At 37.7% G+C, this 14,153-nt stretch overlaps 1 protein-coding gene across 1 annotated transcript in view; it reads left to right on the top strand.

The window, feature by feature from the left end:
• grik3 (glutamate ionotropic receptor kainate type subunit 3) overlaps positions 1 to 14,153 on the top strand; it is a 191,820-nt gene that overhangs the window by 141,512 nt on the left and 36,155 nt on the right. Inside the window, exon 10 of the mRNA XM_055163536.1 lies at positions 4,564 to 4,767. Within this exon, the coding sequence (XP_055019511.1) occupies positions 4,564 to 4,767 (204 nt within the window). The remainder of the gene's footprint in view (positions 1 to 4,563; positions 4,768 to 14,153) is intronic.

The raw sequence follows: 14,153 nt of genomic DNA, 5'->3' as shown, positions 1-14,153 counted from the left end.
ACATGGAACACAATATGGCACTTTTACTTTCATGGAGACCAGACCAAACCAAGTTACAGGTCAGATCTGTGGGGAGGCAACCTCTCTCACAGTCAGAATGCCCTTTTTATTTGGTATTTTTGTGTTATAAAGCCACCTGTAATTTAATAAATGTAAGGTAGATCTATTTAATGTCACCTTGTGGAACATTCCAAGGAGAGCAATGACACGTCCACAGAAACAACCTAAAAGTTACACAATGCACCTTTAAAAAGTTAGAACAGTATACCACAAAATCTTTAATTGGTTACTGTTAATACATCATCAGTTACTATAGACCTTTAAACTAATTTCGCTAACGCACTTTGTTTTCTTCATCTCTCCCATCATTCAAAAGTACAGGATTTCTGACACTCTTCCCCGATTCACTCTTTTATTCCTCCATTTGCCATTTCATTAGGCTGCGCTCATAAAACTGCCTACTTTGAGATTGCTGAACTTTAATATCAGTCTCCCCTCTCTCTCATAGTGTAATGACATTGCATCAAACTGCTCCCAGTGATGCGTGAACAGGGCGTCTGACAGTTTTATAGTGATAACTTTGTGGAGGAGATTAAGGCTCCTAATGTGTTTTTCCCCCGTACATTAATTGTTTGCACTCCATTGCTCGTAATGTGAGCCCACCTCCCTAGTCTCGGTGATGCCCCCCCACGCCGACGGCTCCCACAAATACTGTTGAATCCAAAACCTCAGGGAATAGCGAGAATCAGAAGGCTAGAAACAGATGGTAATGGCCTCTTTTAATGTTGCAACTTTTCTGATAATTGGACAAGTTCAACAAAGTTGGTAGCGTTAAGCATTATCGCCATGCATCAAGTATTCATGTGGTATTATTTATTCAAGAGGCGAGTCAGATTGTAATGTCCACATGGCTGCGTATTCAGATGGAATAATTATATTTTTATTAGGGGTGTTTATTGTCTGTTATGTAACAAAAACACTGTTGCCTGTTTAAACTAAGTGCATATAAGAAAAAGAGATTAAAAAAAAAAAAAATGTAAAGGTGCACTCTGTAACATTTCTAGTGGATTGTCTCCATGGAGATGTTGCCTGAAATATTCCACAGTATGACGATAAATTTATGTAAGTATTTCTATAGAGCAAAAAATGTGCATTCTTCTTGTAAGCAAACTTGCCAGTCCACAGATCTGACATGTAACTTGGCCCGAGTTTCGTCATCTGCTTCTCATCAAACTGTGGAACATTCCTGGCATAAATATCGGATCTCCTTGGAGGCAAGTAGGAGGCGAACCCTCCACCAGAAAAGCTGTGCAGTGCACCTTTAATGTAATTTTCTCTTCTGACATCAATCACTAATCTCTTTGATAGAATTTGAGAGAAGTAAATCTGTGTATCACTCATTCATTTGTTTTTCAAAATAAAACCAAAAATAAGAAAACAAACAAAAAAAAAACAACAGCTATTTTCTTCATTATTTGTCTCCAAAACCAAAATGAAAAAAAAAATCAAAACAAACAGATAACGATTTCTTTTTTCAGTTTTCGATTTTGTGTTTAAATTAATAATGGAAAAAACAGATAACGGCCATTTCCCGTTTTTGTGACTTAAACCGTGAGGCCATGACTAAAACAAGACTACACCAGGACTAAATCAGGACTGAACCAATATTAAACCAGGTCCCAGTCTCCGTCCTAGGCTGGTCACGGTCTTAGTCCCAGTCTCAGTCCTGGTCCATTTTTCATTTTGGTTTTGGAGACAAATAATGATTTTTTGTATCAGTGTTTTTTGTTTTCCTATTTTTGGTTTTATTTTTAAAATGAATGAACGAATGATACACGGATTGAAGTGTCCTCAGAATTCTGATTGTTATGTTTTGAAATATTAATTTATATTTTGTATAAATGAATGTATTTTGTTTAAATGATTGTTTAAAAGAACGTATCTATTTATTTTCTTCATGGTGGTCCTTCCTTCTGTATTTGAGGATTTAGCAAAGAACTTCTTTCCATAGCCTTGTCATCCTTTACCATTCGATTAGTAAAGTTAGATATGATGTACACTACAATGCTTCGTACTACTGTATAAATAGACCCACATAACGTAAATGATTACATTATCAAACGTGTAAGGAAAATATGTTCAAATGAAAATAAACCAACCTAGATCCAACCACCATTAACGTTCATTCACACACACTCATAGTGGGCGATGTTGGTGTGTTGCCTAAGGACACAATCACAGTTTTTGCCACTGGGCTCTTAATATTCCCAGCAGCCTCCCGTCCAAGTACTAATGAGGCCCAGCCCTGCTTAGCTCCTGATATTGGATGAGATGACTTTAATTGTTGACTAAACTTATTACGCTCTAGATTGCATCTGTTAAGTTGTTTATTGTATTATGTTACAAATAGCATCATCCCCGCCATTCGCACTGGCACATTTTAGTATCAAATGAGGGGTGCCACCTGTGTCCCCCTGCCAAAAGCAAGCCATATTATATTCCTCTGGCTCACCTCTGGTCTCACCACCTCCACTTCCCCTGTGAAAAACAATTTCCTCTGGGAGTAACACGCATCATGGCAACCCATTTTATCCTCCTTGACTCCTTTTTTTTTTCCAGCAAATATAAAAACACAACACAAAGCATGGGTCACCTTCACTTGAGAATCAATTACTCCGCTTCACAGCTCACTTTGTAAAATTATACATCTGGTCATTGGAGCCAATAAATTATATTAGGGTGCCTTTGTTTGAGTGGCTGTTTTGAAATGCACAGGGGGGATTGTGGTGAGTCAAATAGGAAATCGTTTATGAGCGGTTTTGCTAGTCAGAGTTGCTAGCTTGTGACAACTGATCAAGTCTATGTTCTATTTCACTAGTGCGTTTTCTTCCTGATGAGTTTATGCAAGCAGAATTATGAGCAGGCTGGAGGATAACGGGCCTGTAAAGAGTGCCAGATACCTGGTTGTAAAAATGGGTGACCTGGCGAGCAGCGTAGGTCAGTGTACAATGTTTTCAATCAGCTCAAGGTAGAATCAATGTGACTCACTTACTCTGGAGAACAGAATTTATTTTTTATTAAATTGGTGATTGTTATTATTTAGATTTATTTCAACAGAACTAATCTGATGTGCGTAAGCCCAGGAACTGGTTTAGTGTCACTAAGCAAAAATGCATGATCCAGATCTTCCTGGTGCATAATGACTAGCTCTAGACTTTGATCCTAAAGGAGAGTTACTTGGTTACTTCGAAGAACACAAAAGCAATAACATGCAAGCAAGATGAATTCTCGTGGTAGCTGTGAGTTCACAAACACTTGAGAATCCATTTTGGAGTGCACCTACTGTACTGTTATTTAGGTGGGTGGACCAATCACAGAGCAGCATTAAGGTTTGTGCAGAAGCCAAAGGCAAAACAAACATGGCGACACCAAAGTTGTCTGACGTACTTCAGTCTATTTTGTTCGTGATCGCTTTCAATGAGAGCGGTTCCAGATTGTTAATGTGTACAACTAGGAATGTAGCAATAACCGTAATATTGTGATATCGTCTCGTCAAAGTTCTTACAGTAATATCGTAGGCCATCACAGTATATCGAATTACAAGTCTCTTTGCTTAAATTAAGAGTTATGGTGCAGCAATAGACAGAGGGAACCACATAGACCATGATCCTTTGCTCCATTTCAGTGCAGACTACATGAAGAAATAATAGTTCTAAGCACTTTTACATCTTAGTTCTTTGGATTAACTCTTGTCAAGGCATTTTAAGTGGAAAAGGTTGCATATTCACAGTTTTGTTAGAAAAATATCGAATATCATGATAATATCGTACTAAGAAATTTGGATATTGTTAAATCATGAGCCTCCCCACCATATCATGAGCTTTCCCACAATATTGCAATAAATATGGTACCGTGAGGTTCATACGTGACGATATCATATCGTGAGACTTGAATATCTTTACATCCCTATGTACAACTGAGTGACACACATCAATCCGTCAGGTTAGCAAACCTTTGGCCTTCTCTCAAGGAGCTCATGTGCGCCTTGTCTGGGTTCATTAGTAGAATGCCAAGAGTGTGCAAAGCAATGATCAAAGAAAGGGTGGCTATTCTGAAAAAAAAAAAAGTTACTATTCACTTTTTTGTTTGTTACATTCCATATGTGTGCATTCATAGTTTTGATGCTGTCAGAATCAGGATCATCAGGAGAAACAGGGCAGATAAAATAGTGGCTTTGACGTGGCATAGGGACTTGTACAGTTGTATAGAATATGAGAAGAGTGTAGTCTTGTATCATTACATTATCAGTAGGCTATAGCTCAACACAGACAAACCAACAGCTCCCAAATTTTACCTCTTATTCTGTCTCCCACAACAGAAACAGTCAGCATTCCCTCATACCCTGGCAGCTCTGTACCACACCGGCCGCCTGTCACTGCCTGTTAACTGCTACAGCGACTCATCAGCGCGGATCACTTTGCTTCAATTAGGTGCATGTGCCGAGACAAATTGAAAACGCTGACCTCACCGCTGCTTTCCATTTGATCTTTTGGGTGTGCGCAGGAGGAGCCATATGTCATGCTTAAGAAGTCTGACAAGGCGCTGGTGGGGAATGACCGCTTCGAAGGATTCTGCATCGACTTACTCAAAGAACTGGCCACCATCCTGGGCTTCACCTACGAGATCCGCCTGGTGCCTGATGGAAAGTATGGCATTCCAGATGATAAGGGCCAGTGGAATGGAATGATCAGGGAACTCATAGAACATGTAAGTACATTTTATTTACGAGTTCTGTAAGAATCAAGCTGTTGATGCACCGTAAATTAAAACATTGTATGCAGAATATACTTTTTGTAAACAATTATATATGCTGTGTGGTAGTTTTACATTTCTAGAATGTGGTGTTATACTCCCAGATGATGCAAGATAATATGAATGCATTGAATCAGCGTTTTCTGTTCCAATACCAATGTTGATATTTTGATTTTAAGTATCTGCTAGTACCTGATATCAACTGATACCGGTGTAGAGATTGAAAATATAATTAATTTCCAATAAACACTAACGAAGTATGGTTAAAAATAATCCAATGTGTTTTGTAATTGACAACACTGGCCAGTATTTTTATTTTTTTACACAAGTTTATCGACCAAAATAGGATATCGACTGAACCAATACCTTGGAATCGATATTCGATACATGAAACACTGCACAGATAACTGATACCGGTACCATATCAGTGCATCCCTAAAGATAATGTCTTAACTAGTCTTAATAAAGCATGAACATATTGTTTATTAAGCATTATTCAGGCTTAGTCTACTTCATTAAGGGTAAGGGTATGAATAAAGTAGTTACTAAACATATATTCTTCAGAAGAAAAATATTGTCCATTATGACTTATGAAGAAGGCTAATTTAAGTGTAAAATAAAGTGTTTCCAGTTTTTTTTTAATATAAGAAGCTAGCATAGTGTGTTTACAATTGTTGATACATGAAGTACATGTTATTTTTGCATGTTTTAACTTATCTAGGGTGTGATAGTAATTAGCATGTACAGTTTTCAGTGTGAGCTCATTAGAAAAAAATAAAGTAATGCTGGTACAAACATCATCTGAAATGGAAATGGTATTTTATAAAGTACATTTTTTGCTTTAAAGCTGCATAATTGTACAGTGATTTAAGGTACTTGTTTCTATGAAAATGCTGTATATTATAATCTATCATAATCCATTATAGCCTGTCTATCTCCTTGGCGATGTCACCTGGTCATTACATATCTCACCATGTGCTGGAACATGCAGCTCTTTTAATATTCCACAGTTTGTTGAGTGTGACATTCCCTCTGACTCTCCCAGTCAAAGTACAACAAGTCCAATTGACTGCACACATCAAGAGCAAATCAAACCTCCAGCAGCCTCCGCTCTTTTACACCCTGCGGCCCACCAGCAATAACAACAAAGTGTTTACAATCAGGCCAAGTTAGCGCTCTGCTCAAACGCGCTCCGTGTCCTTCAAGTGGACAGTGACATAGATATGATTGAGTGCCCCACATGAAAACCCCGCGAAGCTGTCAGCCGCATTTACGATATGATTCCGTCAAGGTTGTCCAAAACTTCAAGCGTATTCATAACACTCAGCCAGACAGGCCACTCCCCGCGGAAGAATACGCCGCCACCTGGGGGCCGTATTGCGGTGTGCGTAAGGATACCGAGACAGGCCGTGCTAGTAATCACCCTCCGTGGCCCTGATGCATTGTGGGTAATCGCTGCCATCCCTGTCAAAGTGTGTGCAAGCTTTAGCGGTGGTGAAAGCGCTTGCTCGTGATGGTGGCAATTCCCATGCTGGCATTTAGTAAGTGTGTGTCCCCCTGTCACAGCTCCGTCTTTGTCCTCTGGACCATCAGGTCAGCGCTGTACTCAGCTGAAAACTTGTAATAGCTTAAGTGGCGTTTAGTGCAGGGAATCGTATGGCAGGAGTCAATGGTTTGGTGCTGAAAGGGTGGGGGGAGGTGGAGAGAGGGGAGGGGGGGATAAGGTAAGGTGGCCTAGCATAGCAGCACTTTATTTCTCCCTTGCAGCTTTTCGCTAGATCTATGTTGATAACAATAACCTTGAGGGGAACAAATGGATTACGGAAGGTGCAGGATGCTGGCACAGAGCGGAGATGCGCGGCTCTATCCATTAAAGCGTGTGCTCTCCGGGTCCGAGTGTGCCTGGGTTTAAAGGTACAGCTGAAGGTAAAGGAGAAAAATGTTATACAATAAGTTTTTGTTATGTAAGGCTTTAAGTTTGTTGTGATGTATAACAAAAAGGGTTTTAGTGTGAGAGGTGTAATAACTCATAATAGCTGGAAAAATGTGTAATTCATTTAATCAAATTCCAAATGGTCAGTAATCAACTCAGGGGTTTTTAATTGACACTTCCTTGGCAATAGAAGTATGCTGATTTGAGCAGAGTTTGAACTTTGTTAAAATGGCTTTATTATTTATTTTGTTTTAATTGTTAAATGGAGATGACTTTTTGGAGCTTTCTACAGTGTTATAACATTGTTCTCTCATTGAAAACATGCCTGAAGAGATTTTATATGTCATCCATGCATGTTTTAATTTTAAAACATTTATTATATTTATATAATTTTGTCTCACAGATCCAACTCGAACCCTTCTGAGTGTTAGCAATACAAATTTATCCAAAGCTCAGCCCACAAGCTCACGTCACTATAGTTTCAGTAGTTCCATTGGGGAAATATTAAAGGGGAGTGACTGGGATGGGAAGGGGGGATTTAGAGCATCAAAAATAAAATTTAGTCATATTAAACATGTTTTCGTTATTTAAGGTCTATGCTCTTGTATTTGTTTTTTAATCACAAAATACAAGAAAAAAATTAAATATATATATTTCTCCCCTTTTTCTAAAATGCATTGTAATTAATTCCTTTATCTTTAGAAAATGAACTAAAATTAGATACAGAGCGATTCATGGACCTCTTCTGTTGCTTTATAGTAACTGCTCTACTGAAATTGTATTATCTTATTGCCTGCTTATTTTCAAATGCACTCAGATTGTTTACCACCCATAAATACTTTCTATAAATACAGAGAATCTTTTACCCAGATTGAAAATATATATTCACTTTTTGGCCATAAGTAGGTGGAGATCTGCAGCTCTGGATCTATAGTGCTAGTTATTACTTTTCACAGCGGCTTATCTCATAACCAAGGATGCATGACTCCTTTTGTGGATTTAGTGGCTTCTATTTTGTGGTCTAGTGCTCCTCTCAGCTCTGTGTGGATAAGATGGACATGCTTCAGTCGGGCCCAAATATAAAGTTTAAGGCAAGTTCACAGGAGTCGACCCCAGAGACTTTATAGTGTATAGGCTGCAGATACATACATTTTGTTGGTTTAGATACATTCTCAATTTTTTTTTCTCACTCATCCATTTCCTCATCTTTTGATCATGTTTTGTTTTTTTGCTGGCTAATACAAGGATACGCAATTTGAAGATTGACACAAGAAACATGCAGCCTATTGATAGAGGTTAGCATGGTCAGCACCGTTGACAGGTTAAAGCTATACGGTAAAAGGCTCTCATTTGGTATCATAAAACTAACATTTTTTTACATTTATTTTTTGTCAGTGTTCATATCCACTGATGAATAATATTTGCCGATGTTATTATCAATATTGTAAAATATATGGTACATGATGTACATTGCTGTGAATCTGCAATACAATATTGCAGATGCTCTAGAATCATTTGGATCATTTCAGCTCTGGAATTGCCCGTCTCTACTGAACTAAAACTATAAGGTAGCTGTTAACTTGAAAACTATCATTACATGACATCATAAAGTGGAAAAGAGAATTTTCAGCTTTCAAAATGTAGAAAGACTAATAATCAAGGATTACTCAAACATGTGTGAATGAATTTCAGGTATGTTATTTTTATAACATTATAACATGGCTTAAAGCTCAATCAATTTTGTGTAATATTTTTTTTAACTTTAAGGCAAAAGGAGAAATTCAATTTGTCAACCGGATAAAAGTTTATTTGGTCGAATACTTTTCGCAGCTTATCCAAGCTGAACACTGAACACTGTCTTCAACACTGAAGAAGCAGCTTGAATGAACTGCAAAACACATTTGACCAAATAAACTTTTGTCCAGTTGACAAATTGAATTTCTCTTTTTGCCATATATTCTACCTGGACAACTGAGGGATGTTACACACTTTGGACCTTTAAGAAAAGACATTTGTACCATGTGATAATTTTTCCATCCACATTAAACTAAAATGATCACAAGCTAGCTCTTTGTCCAGCTCTGTGTAGATCCATGTGGCCCATTAGTATTCATAACTACTCTGTATTAGCCTGCAGCAAACAGCGTTCCCTTATTGTAATAGCAGGAGATAAGATGTTTACTTAGGATCACAGCTATTACTTAAAAAGGTCACATGGTTGAGATAAGGTGTGAGGTAGAAAATGGGACTGAGCGCTTGGTTTAGCTGATAAAACGGAGCAGGGCAGGTCTGTTCTAGCCTCATAAATCATTGTTCTGGTACAAAATTACACTAAACTGTTTGACTGACGCCCCTTTAAAAGAACACGACGGGGTTTATTAAGATCACTTGTAGCGCTGTATTCTTCTAAGTACTTCATTGTGTTTTGTCAGAGGGAAAAGTAGATGTGACAGAATTTGAGCAAATAGCAGAATTGAAATGTTGCTCGCTGGCATGGCCATGGCATTTTGTGGTTTGACGTTTCTGGTGTTTTAATTAAATGGTGTTAAGAAATAAGGTTGAGAAGTGTGTGAATAGAGCTAAGTGTGAATCAGCAATGAAATAAATGTGGTCAGCCTGATAACAGGAAGGTCACAAGTTTGAGTCCCCAATGGAGGCTCTCTGGGATTTGGATGTGCTTTCTGTCTGATATAGGTCTCCTCATTAACTTGTATCTACTGTACATAAATTCTTAGATCTATCAGTTGTAATATAATTCATTGGATAAGAAATGCATCAATTATATGTGTAAAACATTTACAATATCCATTAATTTGCTAAGTTACTGTAATCACTAACAAGTATATTAAAGCGTACCTGATTTCACTATCTTAAAAACATGGAAAATTTCTAGCATTTTATTATTCATCGCAATGAGTTTATAAGCACTTTTCACAACTTTCAAAGACCAAAGTTTTATCATCATGAGGGTTAACAACAGCTAGCATGTTAACATAGTTCCTGATTAATGGACAATAAACCTTATATATATAAACAATACAGACAGTGTGCAGCAGACATATTTTGACCTCAAGACCTTAAGCTGCTTACACAATGTGTCTGTACTGGGCAAGACAATTCTTTCTCAAATATATGTGGAAAAAACAAGTACAGGGCCTTCAAGTAATTTATTGATGGCAAACCCGAAAGATAGAGCCAAATGCTGACAGCGTATTTAGTGGGCATTGGCAGTCCACAATACTTCACTTTGCTGTCTGAAAAACTGCTCTCGAAAATAAAGTAAAATAAAATAAGGGCCCTATATTACACAAAGTTTACTCTCATGACCTTTAAGCCATGCTATAATGCTGTTACCTCATAAAACATTTGTTCCACCTTGTGATGTCATGTACCTTTTTTCAATCCCAGGGCTGAAATGATCCAAATAATTTTAGTGATAATTTCTGCCCTGGAATTGGGGCTAGAGCACTCTATGTATCACCATATGACATCACAAAATGGAACAGAGTGTTTGAGAGAAGAACATAGTCTAAAATACAGGGTTTGTGTGTTGAACATTTGTGAATGAAACAAAACACAACTCCAGGTATTTCTGATGAGGTAACAACATTATAACATACATATTAAAATAGCATAATATGGGCCCTTTAACAATATTTTCCACTTTTCATAGTGAGAAAACCAGACTTTTCATCTTTAAATGACTAGTGCCAATAGCTCGAGTTGTTTTACAGGGCTGAAAAATCAAAGTGATACAATTGAGTTAATCTCTCAATGAAAACATTTATTGCCAGTGCACCTATTTCCTTTGAACAACAGACTGCATTTCATCCAGAGCTGGTGAAAGTGATGGAAGCTCCGGAGCGCCGTGTGGAGCCAAAGGGCATTGTTTGGAAGGTGCTAAATGATGCAACAGGCCTTGTTAAACTTGATTTAGTCACAATGGATGATGGCTTTAATCATGGGGAGATGCAAATGTTAATAGCATGCTTAGCACATCATTTGTTCCTGTCATGGCAATTAATCTAGGCTTCGGCATCCGTGCGGGAAGGTGCTATAGGCCTGTATTGGCTTTTCCATTCCAATAGATACAAGTCTGGAGAGAGCTGATGGAAGACTGCAGTTTTATGTGTCTCAGTGGATGTAAAAAAATCCAACTTTCATGGTACGATATTATCACAGTATGCATCTCGCGGTTAGGCTTCTCATGATAACAACATTTTAAGCACAATATTTTCCTTATATACTGCAATAAATGATACTACTGAAACTACTTTATTCCCCTGACACAATAATAATAAAGCAGGATAATCCCAATGAACCATTTTTCCGATAAGTGCCTCATCTCTTACTCACTTGTCGCCCAGTCAGGAGTGCGGTGTCTACACAGAAACAAGTGCCATTTTTGTGTAGACAATATCATTAAAGATATGTGTTGCAACAAATAAACTGCATAATCAATAATGATAATAATACTTACTTAATAATAATACAGAGAAGCCCTTCAACCCTCTGTAGCTCAAATCTTATTGTATTACAACAAAAATAACAAAAGTCTCCCCTAATATTCCAAAATTGATAAACCCATAAATATATTGTTCAGGCCTTTATATAGTAATTATCGTGACAGGCCTATCTCACAGTACGATATGTGTTGTGATATTTTGGAGAGGTTAATCGGATTGTAAATGGGGTACTTTTTGCTTTTGAAATACCTTGACAATACCTTGGTGCAAATTATTACTGTCATAACTCCAGGAATTAAGATAAAAACATAGTTCTTCATGTTTTTTGTGCTGAAATTGATTATGGTATATTTAGTCTCCTCTGTTTATTGGTTGTTGGTACAATAAAACAAAACATTTAAGCAAAGGATTTGATAGATTGTGACAGCCCACGATATTATTGACACTTTTGACAACACGATATCACGATATTTCAGTTAATGTTACTTCCCTAATTTGATATTCAATGTTGTGTATGAGATTTGTCAAACTAGCACTAAGTCTCTGGAGTCATTCTTCTTGTTGAATAATGTATTAATGATCCCTTAGGCTACACTGGCGAAATCTGTCTCAGAACTACTGTTTGCTCTGCTCTTAATTTGTCAAACACTGTCTTTCTGGAGGCAATAACCAAATTAATTGAGGGTGTATAATTGATATAGTAGTTCTACATTATTTCTCATTAGGAATACGAGTTAGTTGTAATTGCCATTTTGGTAAATAGATAGGCTTGGAGGTTATTGCATGCTATTCAAGGTCATACTTAATTTCCTTATATTTTATTATTATTATATTTTCTTTTATATTGCTCTACAGCAGGGGTGTCAAGCTCATTTTGGTCCGGGGGCCGTATCCAACCTACTTTGATCTCAAAGGGGCCGGATCAGAAAACTCATGTCATATAAACCCCAAAAATAACAATAAGTTTAAATATTTGTGCAGAGAAACACAAATCTATTACAGAAATCTTTTTTAATTGATGAACTCTTTCTTTTACAAAATATAATATTATGAACAACCTGAAACTTTAAGAAAAAAACAATTTCAACACAACGTTTTAACATGAACTTGTATGAAAACAGGAATAAGTCAATTTTTCTTGGAAAATTCTGCACTCGGCTCCACTTTTCTCATTTTTGACATTTTTCTGATGAGGGTGTCACGGTCAACAGTCAAAACGATCGTCCTTTAAGAGCGTTTGGAAAGAGACAAGTCTTCATTTGTGCTGCTCTGGTGGGAGGGGCCACGTACAGAGACGCTGGAGACGCTGCTGTGATAAACACCACAGAAAATTAACAATATTTTAATTGAAAATATAATTACAATATTTTAGTAGAAAGTCAGCTGAGGGCCAGATTAAAGGTCTTGGAGGACCGGATCTGGCCCCCGGGCCTTATGTTTGACACCTGTGCTCTACAGTATAATTACTTGGGTTGAGCCTGGTTAGTACACAGTGGATAGGGTGCTCATCCACCAGCCTAAGTCTATGAGATTCAAACCCTGTTCCAACCAGTGGCATAGTATTGTTGTGTCTTTGGACAAGACACATCACTTACGTTGTCTTCAGTGCAAATCAATGGCTGCCCTAAACATGCATTTATCCTGCTCTGTGCCTCCAGACCAGCAGGGGTCACCGTGACTGGACATCTGTGAGGTTGACGGTGATGTGAGTGAGCAGGATGACCTGGTGCTGAGGAGGCTGACCCATAGCTCCAAGCCCTCCACCAGAGCCTCACTCTGTGTCTGTGTGCCTCCTGGAGTGTCCTACATTTCTGGGTCAAGAGGAGAGACGGGGTAAAGAAGTGGACTAAGGGGGTGACGTCACCAATGAAGCCTGCATTTCTAGTAGTTATAGGGGCGAATTTGGAGCTAAGTCCCATATAGGAACAGGAATTTATTTATACACAAAATAGCTAAATAAATTCATAAAGCACCATCCAATCAGATGTGTTTATTTTAATGATGTCTGTGAAAAGCTCATTGGTCATCTATAATTTTGAACAAAATCAAACCTCTCTCACAACAGTAGTGCTTCGACCATTGATTCCACAGAAATGCATTATGTTTTTCAGTCTCCTGTGATATTTTTTTTCCCCTTTTTTCACCCTTGCTGTGATAAAGACAGAGCATGTGCGTACCTGATTGGCTAATCCAGAATTCCCCAACCTTTTTTTCTCCTAAGGATTGTTAATAAACATTAAACATAATTTTTTTTCAGGAACCAGTGGAGGGGGGTAAAGCCAGTAATAACATCACAAAATGCTTATAACTCTTAAAATGGTCTTAATAATTACTTTTCCTGTTTAGGTTCATTTGCTTATATATTTTCAGTAAGTATGGTGGTAGACTAAAAGGAGTTTTTCTTCTTTTTATAAAGATATACTCCAATCCAATCTAACTTTATTTGTATAACACATTGTACCAACGCAAAGTCTCCAAAGTGCTGTACAATATAAAATAACACATTAAATAAAGTAAAGCATAAAATAAATAAATAAGCAAGTCAATAAAAAAAAAAAAAAAACTAAAATTAGCAAATAATATCAACAAAAGAATCAGAGCACCACACAATTGTCATGCCTTGTTAAAAGCCAGTGAGTAAAAGTGTGCTTTTAAACAAGACTTAAAAGAACTGACTGAAGGGTCGGTCTTAATGTGAGGGGGGAGAGCATACACTGAGCATATACTGTATACTATTTTTCTCTGGAGCCCAATACCAGATGGCCCATGGTCCAGTTTTGGGCCCTGGACCAGTGGTTGGGGACCCCTGGGCTAATCCATCTGTCAATCCAGCCCATTTGAACTCATAGAGATAGCACCACTTTCCAGACCCACATTTTAGTAAAGTACTGTAGAAGGGTGTATTCTGTATCCCGGGCAAACAGAGCAGTGAAGGCTCGATT

Source organism: Boleophthalmus pectinirostris, unplaced genomic scaffold, assembly GCF_026225935.1.
Source record: "Boleophthalmus pectinirostris isolate CB_2022bp ecotype Guang Dong unplaced genomic scaffold, ASM2622593v1 HiC_scaffold_6, whole genome shotgun sequence".
Lineage (NCBI taxonomy): Eukaryota > Metazoa > Chordata > Actinopteri > Gobiiformes > Gobiidae > Boleophthalmus > Boleophthalmus pectinirostris.
Note: the sequence above shows the minus strand (reverse complement) of the source record. Positions and strands in the feature narration are given on the sequence as shown.